Source organism: Cotesia typhae, unplaced genomic scaffold (genome assembly GCF_013202065.1).
Source record: "Cotesia typhae breed Kobodo isofemale line unplaced genomic scaffold, CoteBio_Ctyphae contig_50, whole genome shotgun sequence".
NCBI lineage: Eukaryota > Metazoa > Arthropoda > Insecta > Hymenoptera > Braconidae > Cotesia > Cotesia typhae.
Genome location: NW_027423758.1, coordinates 2,311,712 through 2,332,970, shown reverse-complemented (window position 1 = coordinate 2,332,970; position 21,259 = coordinate 2,311,712). Strand labels below are relative to the sequence as shown.

Here is a 21,259-nt window from a genome sequence, read left to right as displayed (position 1 = left end):
CTTGGAACGGACAAGCGCCATTTTGATGGTGACGCTTGTATTGGAGATCGTGGTCTTTCCAACCAGTGACGAAGCCACTGGAGTTTTGACGTGGCTGCTACGTACCTGCCCGCTTGCCCACTCGTATTGCAGCAAAGTTGGTGACGAGAAATACGTAACTGGTAAGTACATACACCAGCTGGAGAATAATAACAAGGAGGCATGGACCGTAGCGAAGAGGTGGTGGATGGTATGTTTAGTTTGGTAATTTAAACGACAGATCAATCATTTTGTTATATATTATACCTATTTTGTGATACATAATTGATTATTATTTTATTTTTCAATCACTTATGTGTGTGCGTTTGTTGCGGGCATACATCATCACCGTAGGCATTTTTATGCGATCCTTAGACGTGACCAGTCGTGGTTCTGTTTGAAAATATGGCGTCTGATTAACAAAGTTTTATTATTTTTGTTAATAATAATTAACAACAAATTTAAAAATCAAGAAATTATATTTGGCTGCTGCGAACCTGGAAATTTTATTTAAAATTGAGGTCATTTCGATTCTACTGTTTGTGATGGAATAAAATAATATTTGTTTCGGTGAAAAATAATTATTACACAAAGTACCATCCACCTCTTCGTTATTATTGTCCAGTTCTGATGTTTATACCATTTGGATTTGGCTATTTATATTATTATGATGGTGAACAAAACTAAAAACATTTATATTGTGTTCAATAGTATTTTTAGAACTGCTTATGTAAATGACGCAGTTGTTGCAGTGCCATGTGAATGGCGGGAAAATTTTAAATCCTTTATTTAAATAATACAAGTGAATTTTTTAACTTTTAATTATTTAAAATTAATAATAATATTTAACGAAATTAAATTTAGCAGTTATTAGAAAATTTTTTAATTTTATTTAACAAAAAAATTAATTCCAAAAATGGATTTTTAAAAAATTGCATTTTTAATTTTTTAAAATTTCTAAATGTCAATTTTTTTTGCCATAATTTATTTGTTGGAAAAAATATTAAATATCTGCTAAATTTAATGGCATTAATGTTTATTAATTAATAAATAGCTCTAAAAATTTTTAAAAATTATTAAATATTTTATTTTTTCAGGGCTACTGGTCCCCAGGATATGGAAAGTATGGTCGAAGAAAACGGATCAGCCGTTGACCCATTGTCGCCGGATTCCCACAGCGGTGATTCGGCACCAGCAATCGCTACCTCGGTACAATCCTTGAGCAGATCTCAACTGCAAACTCATCACCTGGTAGCCTCCACCAGCATTGTGCAACTTACGTTACCTACGTCGGTGACGACGCAGGTACATACAGGATTTTTTTTTTTATAAACATCCTGTGTACCTACACGGAAAGAACAATATGACACTGGATATCATCCTAGATTATACTCAGTGATATTTGTGGTGAAAAATCTAGATTATACTCATTATAATCTGGATTATACTCATTATAATCTAGATTATACTCATTATAATCTAGATTATACTCATTATAATCTGGATTATAGTCATTGTAATCTGGATTATACTAGGTATTATCTAAACTTTTTTTTTCATTAAATATAATCTGGGATGATAACCAGTGTCATCTTGTTCTTTCTGTGAATGATCCATCATTTTTTAAAATTTAATTTATGTCCGCTTTACCTGCACTTTTTTTGCTTACTTTTTTTTTTTAACGCATAGATTATGCAGAATGCTGGTTTTGGTTAACAACTTTTTTTAATTTATTAATCAGAAATGATCAAGTTATTCATTAGAATCATAATTGATCTGCAATTAGCTTTAAATTTTTTTTTGCAAGAAATTATAGTTAGTATTTTTATTATAATTCAGGATCAAGTGATTAAATTTGGTAATTTTATTGCAAAAAATAATAAAACTAATTGTAACTTGGTTATTGATACAACAGTGGATTGTAAACAATTATATCATTATTATTGTTGATATTATTTATCAGGTACAATCAGTTATCCAACCAAATCATCAGTCTGTGATCCAGAGTGCTACAAATATACAACCTGTAGCTATTTCAAAAGGAAATGTTATACTTGTCAGTAAACCTAATTCTGTTATACAATCAGCGCAAGGAAGTTTGCAAGCTCTACAGGTAATTTATTTATTTATTTATAAATATTTTTATTAATTTTCTATTATGAATATATTTAAAGTTATAATTATCAAAAAGAAATAGACTTAACATTATTAATAAATAGTATGACGTTAAATGAACCGGCTTAATATTTAATAAGCAAATTCTAATTTTACTTTATACTATTTTCTAATCAATATTACTTGAAATTTTGTGATGATCGATGAAAATTTATTTTTTATTTTTGTGTATTGCTTAAATTAAAAACAAGTTCAAATAATATAATTTTTTTTTTTAAAGATTTAATTTTGAACATGGAAAATTTATGTTTAAACTGATAAACAAAGCTAATGTTTACTGAAAGTGTATTTTAAGAGACACAACTAGTGTGACAGCCTAAAAAAAAAGGTAATTTTTGGAAATTAAAATAAAAAAAAAACTCTTGTATGGATTGTTTTTGAATTTTAAGGATCAATCATAAATAATTTAATAGATAAATGTAACGAAACAAATAGTTGTGCCCCTTAAATACTAAAATGAATAAAAAATAAAAATGATATTGATTATTAATAATTAAAATATTTTTTAGGTCGTTGAAACAGCCAGTGATGATAGTTGTTCAGATGACGAATCACCTAAAAAACGACGAGATTTACTCACAAGACGTGCTTCATATCGTAAAATCCTAAATGATTTGAGCGCGAGTGAAATAGCCGGTAATTATTTTATTACTTTTACGATAACTTAAATTATTTTCTAAATCTTAACTAAACTTCTTATCGCTTCTTTTAATTATCTATGTTATCAATGAACAATTGGAGTACTTTACTGTGTCTACTTAAAATTAAACTTAACGACGCAAATAACGTGTGGTTAAATAATTATTAATAAAAAAAAATTAACAATCACAATCACAATATTAAAAACGTAAAAAGTATTCATTGTTGCGGCGACAGTGAATCATGAGCGGGTTATTTTTTATTTTAGCTTTGAAAACTGTAAACAAAATAGTGCATGTCAGTCATACGACAGAATCCTTATCCAAATCCTTGTAAAAAAAAAAATACCCGTATAAAAAAGTAAATGAACCGATTAAAAGAAAAGAATAATGACGATGCCACACCAAGCCGAATAGAAATAATTGTGCATGATTTAACGCTTGAAGGCTCCATTATCGCACCAGCACAGCATGTTGTACTATCACATTTAGTAGTAGCTTTTATCGACAGGTCAACCCTCCACTAGCATATTTTGCATCCCTTTATTTAAAAATTCCCCGGCACGCTCAACACCAGTACCACAGTTTTATTTTTTATTTGTACCAACGGAAATTAGGGAGTTACAATGCTTAAAAAAAAAAAGTACTCTTAAAAAAGCACGTATACTTGCATTCACTTATTGCGTGTATGATCTGACAGCACGAATTGAATACACTGATAGGAGGATTTATTAACTATTAATAATTTTATTTATTTCAAGGCAATTATTTAATTTATTAAATTTTAATAAATATTTTTTAACATTCAATAAATATTTATTTGGGAGGAAAATACATTTATTCACAATTAATAAGTATTTATTAATAGTTAACAAGTATTTATTAACAGTTAATAAATATTTTTTTGAGTGAATTTGTTTCGCTTGCAATGTTATATGATATGAAGATTGTTTATAAACAAAAATCATCTTTATAAATTATTTAAATTAATTATATTACATTATAATAACGTTTATTGTAAAATACCAAATTATATCACAGCTCATAATTATTTTTTATATTATTAAATATTAAAAACGTTAATTTATTTAGTGAATTTAATTATTATCATGTATTCCAGTTATAGGGTTGTAAAAAGTGTCAAAAGAAAATTGCTATTTTCACTTTTTATTTTAAATAATTATTTGTTAACACGTAACAAATATTCACTAACCATTAATAAATATTTATTAACAGTTAAGAGAGATAGTCACTGTGAGAATCGAAAAAAAAGGTGATTTTCGGGAATTTTTTTGACTGGGATAAAGGAATTTGGAGATTCAGGTTTTTTTTTTATTTTATAAAGTATACATTAAAGATTATTCTCCTAAATTTTTATTAAAAAATATTATGTGGTTACAAAGTTATTAGCATTTTTGTGGAGCACCAAAAAAATTTCTCCCACCACGGTGTAATCTCTAACTAAAAAACGGATTATCTAAAACAAAAAAAACGAAACAGTGTTGTAATTTGCATGCATGTGGTTATCGTTGCACGTAAGTAATTTTGAAAATTTGGATTTAAAAAAAAATGGCGGGATATTAAAAATTTTTTCGTATTTTTTCTCATTTTTTTGGATTCAAACAGCCCTAAAAAATTTTTTAAATTAAAATTTTCAAAATTCCTTGAGTGCAAAAATAGCTATTGAATGAACCAATTTTAAAAACAAACGTTGCAAATCGGTTCGTATTTAAGATAAAAGACCTAGTTATTGACACTGGCCTAATTATTGACACTTGCAATTTTATTTTAATTAAAAAGATCAAATTAACTCTGACAAATTAATAAATATAATTTTTAAATTATAAATTTTAAGACAATTTTTTTTTAGGAACATTTTATTTTTTTAATTATTTAAAAACATTTTATTTTTTTAATTAAAAACATTTTATTTTTTTAATTAAAATTAAATTGCAAGTGTCAAACAACTAAGCCAGTGTCAATAACTAGGTCTTTTACCTTATGCAAATTAAAGTTTCACTCGTTTAAAAAAAGTAGTTTTAAAAATGACTATAACTTGGAAAATATTCGGAATTTTCGAAATTTTTTTTTTTTTTTTTTTTTTTTTTGAAATTTCACAGTGGCTTACCCATTTAATAAATAATTTATTAACCATTAATAAAGCTTATCAAATATAAACAAATCCTTCTATCAGTGTATAATGTAAAAAAAAAAAAAAAAAAATGAAAAAAACATTCGTGAGGATACTGACCGCAATAGCGAATACTGCTTACCAATGATCCACAGTATTGAAATGGGTTTAAGTTATAAGTAATAACTTGATATGTATGAGGAAGAAGAAGAAGACGATGATGGATTGAGATTATAAAATAATCCGAGTCATTGATTCGGTGTTACAGCGGGTCCTTTGCCTCCCCTTGAATCCTCTCTAGAGTGTGACTCTAATGTGGACAGTGACATGTCTTCTCATTCACTGCAATACCAAACAGGTTGGTTTATACTTTAATCTATAAACTAAGTAAATAAATAAATAAATAAATTAGATTGTTTGTTTATAACTTACTTACTTATTCATGATTCAATCATTTTATATTAATTATTGGTAATAATTAATTAAATAACTAAACTGTTGTTTATTAAATTAATGCTTAAAACCTAATTCCTTTCCGTTAATAAATTAATCTAGGTTGTCCTGTCCCTGTGTAATACTGCCGTTTCCTCTGTTCTGCTTGATATGGCATCTACGGTAATTCGCGTATTAAATTAATATTTTAATAATTAATAAATACAAAGCGCGTTAGTTTGATGTATTTATTATTTTGTTGTTAAAACGTCATTACATTTAAATACGTGTATATTGTTACTGTTCGGGGGTTTTATTTTTACAAGATAAAATATTTTGCAGTAATACCGGCGGGAACAATACAAATAGCTACCCAGGGGGAGGGTGTGCCAGGGCTTCATACGCTGACAATGAGCAATGCAACAACGACAGGAGGTACAATAGTGCAGTATGCACAGGGCCAGGATACACAATTTTTTGTCCCAGGTGTGTCCCTTTTTCTTCTTAAGCTTCTTTATTATTTTATTTTATTTTCTTTCTTCTTATTGATTTTTTTTATTTATCTTTTACTAGCAACCTTGCAGTCACTATGTGATTGCCGTGACTTGTGAAATATAAATAAATAAAATTTTGCTTTATTGAATAATGAATTTTATTAAATTGCAGTGTACTTTCTTGAATATTAATGTTTTCAAGGATATAAGCTCATTCTGATGTTACACTCATCAAGAGCTTTCATTTGAGTACCCACATGCATTTTGATATATTCTTCATATATACATATATATAATATATATAAATATATGAAATATATGAAAAATTGATGTGGGTACTCAAATGAAAGGTCTCGATGAGTATAACATCGGGATGAGCTTATATCTTTAAAAACGTCAATAGTGCACAAGATACAAGGTCATTTCTTAATTATTTTTTGTTAAATTGCACTATATTTTTTTAACTATTGAAGTTTTTAAAGATACAAGCTCATCCGGATGTTACATTCATCAAGAACTTTCATTTGAGTACCCACATGCATTTTGATATATTCTTCATATATACATATATATAATATATATAAATATATGAAATATATGAAAAATTGATGTGGGTACTCAAATGAAAGGTCTCGATGAGTATAACATCGGGATGAGCTTATATCTTTAAAAATGTCAATAGTTTACAAGATCCAAGGTCATTTCTTAATTAAGTATCTAGAGACAGAATTTTTTAATGCAGCCTAAACATTTATCATAATAAATTGACTATCAGTGAGAATGATATGAAATCTTGAAAAGGCATAAATTAAAATCTAGACCTTTGCAATGACACTAAATTTCAAAAAAAAAAAAAAACCGATTTTATCACATGACTATCCTGGAAACAAAATTTTTCTAATTCTCTTAATAATATAGATTATTCAAATCCTTTTTCTCTGCATTTATATTTATTTAAGCTAGTAATAAAAAAACAATTTATTTATTATTTTATTCGAGTTACTTATTTTCAAAAAGTACATTCTTCTGCAATGTTACAGACTACACAGGCCACGGAGTCGTTGTTGAAGACGCAGCCAGAAAGCGTGAGATGAGGTTGCAGAAGAATAGGTGAGTAATCAATAAATAAATAAATTAATTAATTAATTATTATACTTAAGGATAATAATAATATAAATTTAACAGAGAAGCAGCGCGTGAATGTCGAAGAAAAAAAAAGGAATACATTAAGTGTCTGGAAAATAGAGTAGCTGTATTAGAAAACAGAAACCAAACGCTCATTGATGAGCTTAAAACACTAAAAGAATTGTATCAGCATCAGCAAAAAGCTGAATGAGATTCAAAAATTGTAATTATTATTTTACGGGTGTCTTTAAGCAGACCAATGAACAATCTTATGCAGCGTGTATGTTGTATATACGTTGTTCCGTACGTCGTTGGTTTAAATGATTATTTATGATTCTCAATTCTACTAAGGTGATTTGTTTTCATCTTCAATAAAAAAAAAAAAAAAAAATATATATATATATATATATATATATATATATATATATATATATATATTATTTATAATTAAAAAAAAAGTTAACAAACAAATGTTTTAATTAAAATCACTGAACAAAACCATTCTTATAAATAGGTGTCTGTATCATATTGTATTTATGTATTGAAGTATGATGAATCTGATGATGATGATAATAATAATAAGAATATTAAAATAATAATAATTTTAATGACTACATTAATAAATGTAATGATACTAATGATGAATGGAAGGTTTGTGACTTGCGGTGACTTAAGCCAGAAGCCAAAGGTTTTGTTCGTGGAGCAAACGATTGGGGGAAAAAAAAAAAAAAAAAAAATGAAACGGAAATTATTAATATTAATCTTGTATTTTATTTTCGATTTTTTTTTGCTTTTGATTTTTACAATATTTGGGTACAACTTAAATTTATTTAAAAAAAAAAAAAAAATAATACTGAAAAATTCTGACAGATTTTTTAAAAATTATTTTATTGAATTGTTTTGTATTGTGCAATTTTTTTTTTAAATTAATCAATTATGTAAAAAAAAATTTCCGTAACAATCAGTAATCTTACTCTTGGAAATATTAAAATTTATAAAAAGATACAACGGTGTTAGTTGTAAAACACTATTGTAAAAATAATTATATATAAATATAAATATATTATATTGTAATATAAGATATAAAAAAAAAAGAAATAAAACATCAGGAGTGCCTTTAAGATTGTAGTATATACATATATGTTCGTACATAATATATGTGTATAAAATATTTAATAATAATTATTAAATATATTAAATAATAAAGAATTTAATAAAAATTAAATTTATTAGTACTCAATTTAAAGTAGATAAAAAAAAATATTTTTCAGTTGAACGTACGTGATTGTAGACTTGATGATAAATATTAAGTGATGATTTTTTTTTTTTTGTTATTAATGAACAAAAAAAAATAAATAATTGAATGGTGTTGACTCGAATTTTTATTTTATAGCATTTATTAGATATTTTTAGTAATTATTTAATAAATAATTCATTAATAAATGAGTAAAATGTTTGTATAAAAAATTTACGTATTTATCTAAAAATGTTTCATCAAAATAATATTTAAAAGAAGGAAAAAAAAATGTGAATAATTATTAAGAAACCTATGTCACCTCCTACACGTACGTCCGTATTTTTTGTCGCGTTGGTGGTTATAATTGATTTTTAAATAATTTAAAAATTAATTATAAGATACGCCGCATACTTGTCCAATGATGAAGAAAAAAATATAAAATTAAAAATAAAAAAAAAGTAAAATTTATTGTGAAAAATTATATGTATGATATATGTATATCTTGGTTGCTGCACTTATACTTATAAAGTATTGTATATAGATAATAATAATAATGTATTTTTACATATCATTGGCTTTCTTGAGAAAAAAAGATAAAAAAGAAAAAAAAAACAAAAACTAACGTGTAAATCTTCTTGATAACTTATATGAAATATTTCTAATGTCATTTCGTTAAGTCTTATATAAAAGCATTAACAACTGTTTTTAATTATTGAAATAATTCGCATTAATTTAGCATTAATTATCGATGTAATAACGAATTCATTTAATTGCTGAATTTTTAAATTTACGCAAAACGAAATATTGAGCATTTATTTCCAGTGGCTGAAACAAAGAATTTTAAATTTAAAAAAAAAAAAAAAAAAAAAAACTTATTTAAGTACAAATTATAAATAGAATAAATTAAGATAAAATAACAAAGTTATTATTTTACCTCGTTTGTATTTCTTTGTTAGTCTGAGAAATTGAGCCTGCAAAATTAAAATATAAATAATTATAATGATAATAATAAATATACAATAACGTATGTTACAAATAAGGTAAAAAGAATTATTTTTACCTTTATGTTTCGAGTTACTCGGATGACTGGTTCTGTTACCGCAGATGAGATCATTGATGTACCGTGGTGGGGTTTTAGTATCTCTTCCCTTGGTCGGTTTGGATAATTTTTCATTCTTCATGTTATAAACCGCGGTGCGATAAATAACTTCCATAGGTTTCTTCGCTCTGCAGACATTAACGAGAATAAATAATAGTTTAAAAAAACTAAAAACCACGCTTTTTATAGAAAACCGAACTAAAAGAATAGAAAATAAGTTTTAATAAATTTAAATTAAGAATAGTGTTGAAAATTTCAATAAATGTAATTAATAATAGTGTAAATAAAAAAAATGTATTTTATTTTAAAAAAAGCGTGGGGTGCATGGGTCAATAGATATAAATATTCTATCGACAGATATAAGTAGAGTGATTATCATTTTTAGAATATCTTAAAAAGCACCCCACGCTTTTTTTAAAATAAAATACATTTTTTTTTTACACTATTATTAATTACATTTATTGAAATTTTTTTTAACACTATTCTTAATTTAAATTTATTAAAACTTATTTTCTATTTTTTTAGTTCGGTTTTCTATAAAAAGCGTGTTTTTTAGTTTTTTTAAACTATTATTTATTTTCTACTTTTTAGTTTGGTTTATTTATAATAGCTTGTTTTTAAAATTTTAAACTATTATTTGGCAACTAACTTACCAGCATGCACTTTGTTAATATTAGATAAATCGTCTAAAGATAATGGTTGGAAAATAAAAATTTCTGCCTTATCGACCACATATAAAAAATATATAAATTAACAAAAATCTTATTTTGCAAATTGAAAAATGGAATAATTTTATCAAATTAGTGTATTGTCATTGGTCCTCGATAAATCTACAAAGTTTGAACGAAATCTGGCCGTTTAAAGTGGGTCAAAATCGCGCCAAAAGAAGTCGGTTACAAACATACAAGTGAAGCTAATAAAAAGCGTGTAAAAATATATAAATAAAATAAATATTTAATTATGACCTCAACCTACAAGTATCTCAAATGAATAAAGAAAAATTACCTTGATCCGGTTTTTATATCTGATCTCTTTGACTCATTCGTAGGACTTGACTTCCGTTGAAATTTACTGGTATCAGTACTACTGTTACTGACGTTATTACTATTGCTGTAATTAATTTTTTTAATTACTTTAGCTTTCGTCAAATCCCGCGGATATTTTCCAATAGATCCGCTCCAGGTAGCGAACCGTGTCGTAGTAACCGGAGACCGCTTGCCCAATTTGTTAGAAATTTTAAATGAATTTTTTTTATCAACACTGCTTTTGGCAGTCGCGGGCTCTGACTCAGACGCAGACTTTTCTGGCGGCTCGTAATTTTCGTAGATCGGCGTTCGATTACCTCTGAATACGTTTATGTAAACGGGATCTTTAATTTTTTCTTTTTCTTTGCTGAATCTTTTAGTCAGAGAATTTTTACTCGTATCACTTTTAACACTCGACGCACGCTTCAATCCGCTAGATTTATTTCTTCGCAGCAATGAAGACGTGAATCTATTAAAGTCATCAGCTGGTTTTTTAATCTTTGGAACGTTATCTTCTACACGTGCAATTGTTGATTCATGAGTTGTAACGATAGTTGAAAGAACACGGTTATTATCTGCGTCTTTTGTTACTATGTTATTGTCAACTTGGTCGATGTTTCTACGTGATATTACTTCAGATACTACTTTTGGTGACGACAATTCTTTTGATTTTTTTAATTCTTCGTTATCTGTTGCAAAAAATAAAAATAATTATTAATTAGTACTTTTTCAATGTTTCATTTGCTTTTCAGCAATAATTAATTTATTATGATAAGTTTTCGAGGTACTTTTAGATAGATTCGAATTTCACGATAAACGTCGATTGTTTATTTATTTATTTTATTTTATAAAATCGTGGTCATTAATTTAAGTATGTTTTTAATTTTACTGGAAAATAGTCGCTTGTAAACTAGAAGTTTATTAAATCTAAATTTGGAAATCAGTTGATAATATCATTTGTAAAATTAGTCGCTAATAAAAAATGATATTAATGAAATTAGCGAAATGGAAATTTCACCAAATATAAATTCAGTCATTTATAAAATAGCGAAAAACTAAAATCTGTGGCTACGTGAATTTAGCCAATTCTAATTGCAGAAACTTATAAAATTAGCCGATTGTCAATTTTGTAAATTGTAAAATAATTCGTTTCTAAATTTATCGTAATTCTTGAACGGATTGACGGATCCAAAAAAACGATTTGAGGCATCTGAAAGAACTTTAATAAATTTAGTTTTTCTGAAAATTAGAGCAGATTTGACCGATCCATTCAAAAGTTATAAGAAGTTTAAATGCGGCTTATTTTACAATTCGTAAAGTTATCAACTATATAAATAATTATGGTTGGTTCAAAAAAACCGAATTTTTTTTTTTTTCGAGTCTCGAGTGAAAAAATGTTAGTTTTTGATGTTTTAAGAATCCTCTCCAAAGGACAGCTCAAAAAAAAAATTTTTTAAGAGGTCGCTCCGAATTTTTTTAAATTTCAAAAATCATTTTTTTTTTTTTTTTTCTCGTTACCGTATAATTTTATAGACAAAAAAAAATAAGTTTAATATAAAAATAAAAATTTTACTCAATCTACTTTAAAGAGCACAACTAGTGTGAAATTTTCAAAAAACCGATTTTTTTTTTCATATTTCAATAAGTTATACCTTTAAAAATAACATACTAAAATTTTTAATCGATATCTCAAATAGTTTTTGAGTTACAGCCATTTAAAAAGTAGCCGCTTGGCAATTATATTAGGATCATTTTTTCTTTAAGCGCGTTTTTTTCGAAACGGCATTTTTCGAATTTGTTGCAGAGATTACTCAAAAAGAAAATTGCTATTTTTGCTTTTTATTTTAAATAAATATTTGTTAACAGTTAACAAATATTTATTAACATTCAATAAAATGAATTTAATAAATTACTTATTAACTGTCAATAAATATTTGTTAACAGTTAATAAATCTTATTAAATATAAACAAATCTTTCTATCAGTGTAATCTGTCAGTCTCGGCAGTCACGTAGTGACTGTAGGTTGCTAGTTTATAAATAAAACCAAAATAATAACATTACCTCTGACATTGATCATCGTCGTATGAATTTTACCATCCCGTTCAGGTGTCCAAAATTTTTTAGTCTCTAGATCAACGACCGAATAAGCGCCAGTGTCATCCAATATTTTATTATGTTTAACATCAGGTGGGTTTTCTTTAATTATCATCCTTCGAGGATAACTACCTTGTCCAGATGAGTAATTATGATTCCTTTTACGTCGACGAAAACGGTTAGTCGGCGGTGGTTTACCATCAGTCTCAACAATATTAACTTTACCCGAATCTGCAGCAAAATGTATTTCAGTCTTACAAAATCCAACTTTTTTAATACGCCCCGGTAGTGTTTCATCGCCGAAAGAATTTGTCTTGTTTTTAACACTTAAATTATTATCAAATGTCTTGATATCTTCTTCTTCGGTAATCGGCGATGATCGGAGAGTGACAATGCTTTTTTTATTCCTCGGATCATCTTTATATTTGTCTGGGTTTATTAAATTAACTACCGTAACTGCTGGCCTGTTTGTTCGTGGTGACGATTGAATCGAAGGTTTTCTCAACGATCCGTAATTTGATTTATCACCGATAATTACCGATGTATTACCAGTAGTTGCTGATGACAGTGGAGAATAAATTCCACTTGAGATATTTTTCCTTTCGTCACTGCTACTCGATGATATTGAAATAACACTCGGTGAAATTTGTAACGATCTTCTATTTTTACAATCTCGTGTAAAAGAATCCGCATTTTTACTCGATCCACCAGCACTTAATATCGATAAATCATCATCGGAATTACTTCGTTTAATAAGTGTACATTTTTTAAATATATCATCATTATTTATTGTATTTTTAATGCCCGGTAATTCTGTATCGCGTTCTAGTTCCGCATGAATATCACGCAAAGATGGAAGCTTCCAATTATCTATTTTTAATTCTTCTAATCTACTCAATCTATCGCTCTAAAACATATTTTTTATTAAAATATTTATTGATAATTAATAATTATAATAAGTCATTAAATCACTAAATAACTTACCGGAGGTAAAATACTTTCAATAACATCGGTAACTTTCGAAGATGACCATTGTGATGCACGTACTACTTGTACAGATCTTCCTGGTTCTTTACTTTGGAATATTTCAACTTGTCTGTGGGCTTTTTGCGTTACGCTACCATCAACAGAGTTACGTTCGCGTTGGTCTGTTACCTGTTAAATAATTTCAAGTTAATTTGGTTGGTCCAAATTACCGTAAAATTTACAGCAGAACATTAAAAGTTTAAAATACCGCAAATTTCAGTAATTTCCTTCACTTTTTACAAGTAATTTACCATAAAATTTAATGACATTAAAGTTAGCGCGGCTGTTCAATTTTAAAACATTTTTAGATCTTAATTTCAAATGGTTTTTTTTTTAAAAACATTTATATTCATAAATCAAATTTTTTATTAATTTGGCGCGCAAACTTTTTTTTAATAAGAAAAATTTTTTAAATCTTAAAATTTTCAGTTACTGTGTTTTGAAATTGGGCAGCCGAGCGATCACTTGACCATTTTTTAATCTTATTTAACAAAAAAATTTGTTCCAAAAAATTATTTTTTAAATTACATTTTTCAATTTTTTTACCATAATTTGTTTGTCACAAAAATTTTTAAAATTATCAAAGATCTGCTAAATTAATTTTTATTTACATAAAAAATTTCTTTAATTTACGGTACACTTACTTTATTTTAGTAAAATTACAAATTAAAATTCAATTAGCCGACATCTGAAAATTCTTTTATTTTTTTTTTGGAAGAAATTATTGCAGAGAAAATTTCACATAGAGAAGATTTTAAAAATTATATTTGTAATTTTTTTAGAGTATTTTTTTTACTTGTAATTCAATTGTTGACAAAAAAAAAAACAAAAATTGTTTAAAGTTAGCTAATTTTAGTATAAAAAATTACCATAATTATTGTAAAAAGAGCTTGATATTTATGATACTGAAGTTAGCTGACAGCTGTCAATTTTTTTAATTTTTATAAAAAATCAATTAGAATAAAAAAAATGCTGTAAAAAATATGATAACTCCAAAGTTAGCCGACGTTTTTAATTTTTTGATTTTTTAAAATTATTAAATTAAAACGAAAAAATATTTTTTTTTAATTGCACTTACAGTTTATCAAGTTTTTTTACAAATGAAAATTTTTTTTTATTATTCTGTAACAATTTTTTCAATAAAAAAAAATTCTAAAAATTTTTAGATGTCGGCTAACTTAATTTTCATAAAAATATGACACTAAAGTTAGCAGTTTGACCATTTTTTATTTTTTATTTGAGAAAAAAATTTGTTCTAAAAAATTATTTAAAAAAAATTGCATTTTTAATATCTCTTAATTTCTACATATCATTTTTTTCTCATAGTTTTTTGCCATAATTTATTCGATAGAAAAATTTTTAAAACTGCCAAATATCTGCTAAATATTCCACTGAAATTAGCCGTCAGCTGTCATTTTTAAAAATTTTTTTAACAAATCAATTACAATAAAAAAAAGCTACTAAAAATATTCACTTGTAATTTTTATTAATTTTCACATGTGAAACTTTTTAATAAATTTTTTTTAGTAATAATTTAATTGCTATAAAATTCTAAAAAAATTTTTAATGTCTGTGTCATTGCTAAATTAATTTCCACAAATAATTTAAAAAAATTTTCTAATGTCTTCTGATATTAAAAAAAAAATATTTAAAAAATTACTTTGCCATAAGATCGGGCAGCGTCATCATTTTTGGTCTTCCATCGTCCAGTTTCAATCCTGGCACGCTCTAACATTCCAGTAAGCCGATCAATCCTGGACCATTCTCTAATTTCTTCATTTTTAAAGGGAGTTCCGTCATCGCCAAATCTTCCTGGCGACAGAACGACTTCCATCTTCATCATTTACTTCAAAAAAAATCCTGATCAATCTGCAATAAAAAAAAAATAAACAATATTAAAAATAATAAATCAACAATATACAAGTTTGTGCTTATGAATAATTAATTTAAATCTCGGTAATAAATTAATAACCAAGTGACAATAGCGATGAGATTTTATATAGACAATCAACGCCTCGCGATTTATGTAAACGTGTCGTACAACGTGGGAAGAGACACTACAAAGTAGGTAATAAACTAATAACACTTTTGTTAAGATTTTTAAAAGAATAATTTTAAAAATTGAGTAGGCGAAGAGCAGACGGGTCCTCAAGGACGCGGATGTTGAGTCGCCCCCGCAAGACCTAAAGACTGTCCTCGAGTTTATTTTTTTTCTTATCTCCTTTTTTATTTCTTTGTTGACTTGTATATATGTAGTACTAACTCGCACTCACATGCTTTATCTTTATCTTTTTCTTCTCTTTTATTCCTCGACTCCTTGAGCCATGTAGCCTCAACACGACTATTTTCTTCAGCAAAAAATAAAATCCCTTCTACGGTGAAAAATTTATCCATTGGTTCCGCTTTCAAAGCGGGGGTTAACGAACTCGGATCTAAATCTGATATAGTCATATATATTTAACACCATAAACATGCTCAGTAAATTTACCTACAATTTACACGTTATTTAATTGTTCGCTTACAAAAAAAAAAAAAAAAAAAAAGGAGGAAATCATACCGAGTAACTTTTTTTTTTTTTTTTTTTTTTACAAGCTTTACTTTACTTTTGTTTGTTTTTAAAACTTTCACAATTTTCTTTCAAGGTAATTTATAATGTACACGTAATTTAAACGTGTAGTCAATTAACGTTCCTGAACATATTAATTTGTTTCACTGAATTCATTATTTCACCACTCACATAATTAACATAAGCATAAAAAATAAAAACGAGATAAATTTATAAAACCCGGTAATAAAAAAAAATATTTGATACAATTTTATTATCTTGAATTGGATAAATTAATTAATAGCTCGATCTGTAGAAAGTGAATTAACACGTGCGATAAATTAATAGTTATTTCTAAATTACATAACATCCTTTCCTGTAATTAAATTTATTTTCAAGTACATGAAATTAAAAAATTTAATAACAATAAAACAAGAAGATATGTAATGAATAATTGAGCTATTTTGATAAAATAATTATTTAAATAGCAGAAAGAAATAAAATAAAATAAAACAAAGAAGGTAATGATTACATATCTGTGTTTAAAATAATTCAAATGGCATTGTCATTTGCCGTGGGATTAGTCACTTATCTAATGTAATAAGAATAAGTAATAGAATAAAACGTATACAACGTTAGAGTAAACGACAGTTTAAAGCCGGTTCCAGTTTCGAGGGCACTCGTGTAAATCGTAGGTGGGGTTTTAATATTTCTTGTACTTGATATCGTTATTTAGCTTTTTATCTGAGCAATTACGATATTTGTTTGAAACTTTTATCACCAAATATGTACTGTAAAAAAATAAAATACATGACAAATAATGACGTAATAACGTTTAAAAAATCTCTACACACCTGTGGAAAAAATTTGTCGAGTAATCTGGTGAAGAGAGGCTCAAAGTAAGCGCCCACAGGACCAACACACGCACGAACTTGAGTCTGGTTCTTTTATGACTGTTGCTTCCGAATAAGGCCTTTCTTTCTTGACTCGTGTGCAATCAATCGGAAACCGGTTGAGGACATAGACATGTATCTGACACAATTTTCACAGTCGTTACAATTTTTTATGCATTTGTTGCATTACCGTACAATTGCTACCTTTTACAATTTATAATTTTTAAATTTAACTAATTAATTGCAATAAAATTAAATAAAAATAAAAATTAATAACTAAATAGACGTCAAGTAGAATAGATTAGTAAATAAAGAACAGAGCACCGGTAAAGTACTCCCGTTCGCCTCAAGCGCGGATCTTTCACTGAAGCCGGAGGGAGTTTGCTTGTTTGTAATAAAGCTACAGTTGAATACGGACCCACGTTGATAAAAAATATAAATAAACGACTACTCTACTCCGTTCTCTTCCTCTACTACTGCTCCGTTGTTTTCTTCTTCAACATACCCAACTTCTTCATCCTTTACCTTGTCAATTTCATTATGCTAATTTATGTGCTTGTATTATGGTAGCTGAATGGGCTTGAAAATCTTCTGAAAGATTAGGAAATTATTGTATTGGGAAATCGAGTTTTTTTAATTTAAATATTGTTGGAATGATATCATGTTTATTAATGTTAAACAGTCATAAGTGGATCAGTGTCCATTTTAGATACATTTATATCAACTGAATCGCTCAGTGATTTATGGAGAATACTGGCGAACTCTTTTAAGAAACCACGCTCCGAGTCTGAATGATTCGTGAGGATCACTACTGTGTCGTTGTGGACAGCGTCCAAAATATCGTGATGCAGCATCTCACCGGTTACAAAAAGATCCGCTTTTATGTTCTTCAGCACAGATGCTCCTGAGCCAGCGCAAACTGCCACTGTCTTGATTAATTTGTCTGAAAAATTTTATTTGTTAAACGTTGAAAAAATAATTGGGTAAACGTTTCAAAAGACAGACGGTTAAGCAAATTTCCATGTTTTTTAATAAATTATGGCAAAAAACTATGAGAAAAAAATGACATGTAGAAATTAATAGATCTTAAAAATGCAATTTTTTAAAAATAATTTTTTTTTCGAATAAAAATTAAAAAATGGTCGGACTGCTAACTTTAGTGTCATATTTTTATGAAAATTAAGTTAGCCGACATTTAAAAATTTTTAGAATTTTTTTTTATTGAAAAAATTGTTACAGAATAATAAAAAAAAATTTTCATTTGTAAAAAAACTTGATAAACTGTAAAGAGCAATTAAAAAAAATTTTTTTTCGTTTTAATTTAATAATTTAAAAAAACCAAAAAATTAAAAACGTCGGCTAACTTTAGAGTTATCATATTTTTTACAGCATTTTTTTATTCTAATTGATTTTTTATAAAAATTAAAAAAATTGGCAGCTGTCAGTTAACTTCAGTATCATAAATATCAAGCTCTTTTTGCAATAATTATGGTAATTTTTTACACTGAAATTAGCCAACTTTAAACAATTTTTTTTTTTTGTCAACAATTGAATTACAAGTAAAAAAATACTCTAAAAAAATTACAAATATAATTTTTAAAATCTTCTCTATGTGAAATTTTCTCTGTAATAATTTTTTCGAAAAAAAAAATTAAAAGAATTTTCAGATGTCGGCTAATTGATTTTTAATTTGTAATTTTACTAAAATAAAGTAAGTGTACCGTAAATTAAAGAAATTTTTTAATAAATAATATAAATAATAAAAATTTTTTTTGGGCTTAAAAAAAAAACAGAATTTTTATTATACGTCTATGTCCATCTATTGGTATATTTACCCCAAACTTATAAATATTTTTTATAAGAATAAATTCAATTAAGATTTTATTAAATTATCATTGATTTTGTAATCTAATTTAAATTTATTGATACACACCTGGACTATGGACACGTGCGAGACGGACATAATTAAGATTAATCCGACGCTTAACAAGATTTACAGCTTCTTGATCGGTTATGGGACTGGTTAGAGTGCAGAATCTGCCCATCCCATTGTTTGCGTCAACTGAATTCGGCTCTATAGGTACACTTGTTTTGATATCTATAAATAAATTATTGTTTATAATTAGTTGTGAAATTTTTATGATTTAATTTAATTTAATTAGTTTGTAAATTTTTATAGATAAATACCAAATGCACCAGCTAGCCAATCATTGACTCCACCACGGATTGAATCGAAGCTGGTATGAGGAGAGTAGAGAGCGATTTTATTCTCAATACATTTTAAAGCAATGCGTTCCTGAAAAAATAACATATTTTAAATTACTTAAGAAAATTCTACGTCATCTATATAAATAAGAGAATAAGAAAGATTTTTTTTTTGACACAAGAAATTTCACTTATTCCAACAAAATTAATTATCGTGCTTTAAGAAATACGTATCTTGATCCAAGAAAATTTATTTAAGTCAAGAAAATCTTGTTGTTTTCAGAAAATTCAGCTTCTTGCTTCAAAAAATTAAAAATCTCGATAGAAGTTAATTTTCATTAATATTTTTATTGATTAACATGTCAAATGGGAAGATCAAATAATATTGAATCATTTTTTTTTTCATTCAATATGTATAATTGCACGCTAAAATAATATAAAATAATATCAAATATTCAAGAGAAAAATTTTCTCAAGGTGAGAAAATTTTTTTCTCAGCTGAAGTAGGTGGCGCTACTTCCCTAAAGTATCAAAAAATTTTTATCAAATATGAAAATTTACTAGAATTCAAATTTGCGCGCGCATGAATTCAAATTTGCGCGCGCATGAATTTAGGGTTTGCATATATTTTTATGCTTTGATATATTTGACTAATTACGTTACGAATAGTTTGCTTACATGATATATTTTCATATTTTTCATCTAAATTATAAAAGTGGACAGTATCAAGTATTTATGATAATTTGAATTAAGAAAAAATAACTTCCACCAAGAATAGAATTTCAAGAAAAATTTTTACTTCGGCCTTCCTTCAAGCACCCGAAAATTTTATTGAGCCAAGAATTTTGTTCTCCAGTCAAGAAATTTTTCTTTCTGTGTATTATATGTTTCTAAATCCCTTAAATAATTTAATTTAATCATTTAAAATTATTAAATTACCTTCCAAGCATCAGTAGTAAGTCGTTTTAGTGGTGCAAATATCGGCGGATGATATGAAACAATCAGATCAGTTTTATGATCAATAGCTTCCTGCATGACTCTCTCAGTTAAATCATTAGTAAGTAGGATACGTGATACATTTTTAGGCTCTGATGGCTCAATAAGCAAACCCACGTTGTCCCATGACGCAGCTAATGATTTATCAGCAAAGTTATTCAATGCCTGGATAACTTTTTGTAATGGTAAACCGGTTGTTCCTGACATACTGCGAGTTAGTATTAAACTATTTACCAGTTGACGTTGTATCATCTAAAATCAGACCTAAAAACAATATTTAATTAATATAAAAATATAAAATTTATACTTTTAAAAATAACATACTAAAATTTTTAATCGATATCTCAAATAGTTTTTGAGTTACAGCCATTTAAAGAGTAGCCGCTCGGCAATTAAAATAGAATCATTTTATCTTTAAGCGCGTTTATCTCAAAACAGCATTTTCCGAATTTGTTGAAGTGATTACTCGAAGACAAATGATCCGATCACTACCAAATTTTTTTCTGCATGTTCTGTATATAGTTCTCCATACAATGACACTCCAGTTTTTTGATCTGATCAAAAATCGAATTTTGCTAGGCCAAAAATGACCAAAATTTTAGGTAAATTTAATTTTTTTTTTTTTTTTTTTTAAAAACGCCGCCGTTTTGTTAATTTTTGATATTTTTTTTTCGACCGAGGGTCATTGTACGGAAAATATCTTCTAGTTTAACGAGAATTTTTTTTTTTTTACGTTTTATCTACGGAGAAGGCCGGAATCACTGCAACAGTGGAGGACCTTTTTTTTTTTTAGCGCCGTCGGAGATCGCGTGTAACTCTGAAAATCTTCAATTTTTTTCTTCAAAAATTTTACTGTATATTCTTAAAATGTGTATTAATATACCCTAACAATTTTAAAACAATTCATACAGAAGTTTTTTTTTATTTTAATTCCCAAAAATCGCCTTTTTTTTTTTTTAGGCTGTCACACTAGTTGTGCCCTTTAAAGTAAGTAATTATTTTTTTTAAATTTATTTTATTTATTTAAATCAATCAACCCTAAAATAAGTGTTTCCGTAAAGTACAGAGTAATTACATTAATAGTGAGTAATTAAAATTTTTTTTTATAAATTAAAGTAAATTTTT

General features: G+C 26.8%; 3 protein-coding genes across 16 annotated transcripts; 1 reads left to right on the top strand and 2 right to left on the bottom strand.

Annotated features, from left to right (window-relative positions):
• Positions 1-6: 6 nt before the first annotated feature.
• On the top strand, positions 7-7,991 carry Crebb (Cyclic-AMP response element binding protein B). Of its 12 annotated transcripts, XR_012479990.1 has the most exons (9): positions 11-161; positions 1,116-1,323; positions 1,982-2,131; positions 2,703-2,829; positions 5,231-5,320; positions 5,737-5,880; positions 6,929-6,998; positions 7,074-7,364; positions 7,528-7,991. XR_012479990.1 is itself a non-coding variant. In XM_074249921.1 (8 exons), the coding sequence occupies exons 2-8, from the start codon at positions 1,135-1,137 to the stop codon at positions 7,222-7,224; spliced, it is 816 nt and encodes a 271-aa protein (XP_074106022.1). In that variant the 5' UTR covers positions 7-161; positions 1,116-1,134; the 3' UTR covers positions 7,225-7,373. The 12 variants fall into 12 exon arrangements, 11 of the variants coding, with proteins under 11 accessions (XP_074106022.1, XP_074106025.1, XP_074106018.1 ...); XM_074249921.1 differs by lacking the exon at positions 7,528-7,991 and having other exon boundaries at positions 7-161; positions 1,116-1,227; positions 6,938-6,998; positions 7,074-7,373; XM_074249917.1 differs by lacking the exon at positions 7,528-7,991 and having other exon boundaries at positions 9-161; positions 1,116-1,227; positions 7,074-7,373.
• A 304-nt stretch (positions 7,992-8,295) lies between these two features.
• On the bottom strand, positions 8,296-17,563 carry LOC141531846 (uncharacterized). Of its 3 annotated transcripts, none has more exons than XM_074249893.1 (8): positions 15,769-16,395; positions 15,156-15,364; positions 13,454-13,624; positions 12,437-13,376; positions 10,355-11,063; positions 9,311-9,477; positions 9,185-9,221; positions 8,296-9,075 (listed from the first exon to the last, which is right to left on the bottom strand). In XM_074249893.1, exons 2-8 carry the CDS (start codon positions 15,336-15,338, stop codon positions 9,063-9,065), a joined length of 2,220 nt encoding a protein of 739 aa, XP_074105994.1. In that variant the 5' UTR covers positions 15,339-15,364; positions 15,769-16,395; the 3' UTR covers positions 8,296-9,062. The 3 variants fall into 3 exon arrangements, with proteins under 3 accessions (XP_074105994.1, XP_074105995.1, XP_074105993.1); XM_074249894.1 differs by lacking the exon at positions 15,769-16,395 and adding an exon at positions 15,468-15,704; XM_074249892.1 differs by lacking the exon at positions 15,769-16,395 and adding an exon at positions 16,895-17,563 and having other exon boundaries at positions 8,297-9,075.
• A 44-nt stretch (positions 17,564-17,607) lies between these two features.
• Positions 17,608-20,341, bottom strand: LOC141531944 (NIF3-like protein 1). Its single transcript, XM_074250054.1, has 4 exons — positions 20,078-20,341; positions 19,121-19,229; positions 18,867-19,031; positions 17,608-17,876 (listed from the first exon to the last, which is right to left on the bottom strand). Exons 1-4 carry the CDS (start codon positions 20,339-20,341, stop codon positions 17,608-17,610), a joined length of 807 nt encoding a protein of 268 aa, XP_074106155.1.
• Between the last annotated feature and the right edge of the window lie 918 nt (positions 20,342-21,259).

Coding starts and splice junctions, on each gene's coding strand:
- Crebb (XM_074249913.1), top strand. CDS start 1,135: ATGGAAAGTATGGTCGAAGAAAACGGATCAGCCGTTGACCCATTGTCG. Junction 1,324..1,981: donor CTACGTCGGTGACGACGCAG/GTACATACAGGA, acceptor ATTATTTATCAG/GTACAATCAGTTATCCAACC. Junction 6,999..7,073: donor ATGAGGTTGCAGAAGAATAG/GTGAGTAATCAA, acceptor TAAATTTAACAG/AGAAGCAGCGCGTGAATGTC.
- LOC141531846 (XM_074249892.1), bottom strand. CDS start 15,338: ATGATGAAGATGGAAGTCGTTCTGTCGCCAGGAAGATTTGGCGATGAC. Junction 13,377..13,453: donor TTGAAAGTATTTTACCTCCG/GTAAGTTATTTA, acceptor AATATGTTTTAG/AGCGATAGATTGAGTAGATT. Junction 9,478..10,354: donor GATATAAAAACCGGATCAAG/GTAATTTTTCTT, acceptor TAATGTCTGCAG/AGCGAAGAAACCTATGGAAG.
- LOC141531944 (XM_074250054.1), bottom strand. CDS start 20,341: ATGTCAGGAACAACCGGTTTACCATTACAAAAAGTTATCCAGGCATTG. Junction 19,230..20,077: donor TTACTACTGATGCTTGGAAG/GTAATTTAATAA, acceptor TTATTTTTTCAG/GAACGCATTGCTTTAAAATG. Junction 19,032..19,120: donor TTGGCTAGCTGGTGCATTTG/GTATTTATCTAT, acceptor ATTTATTTATAG/ATATCAAAACAAGTGTACCT.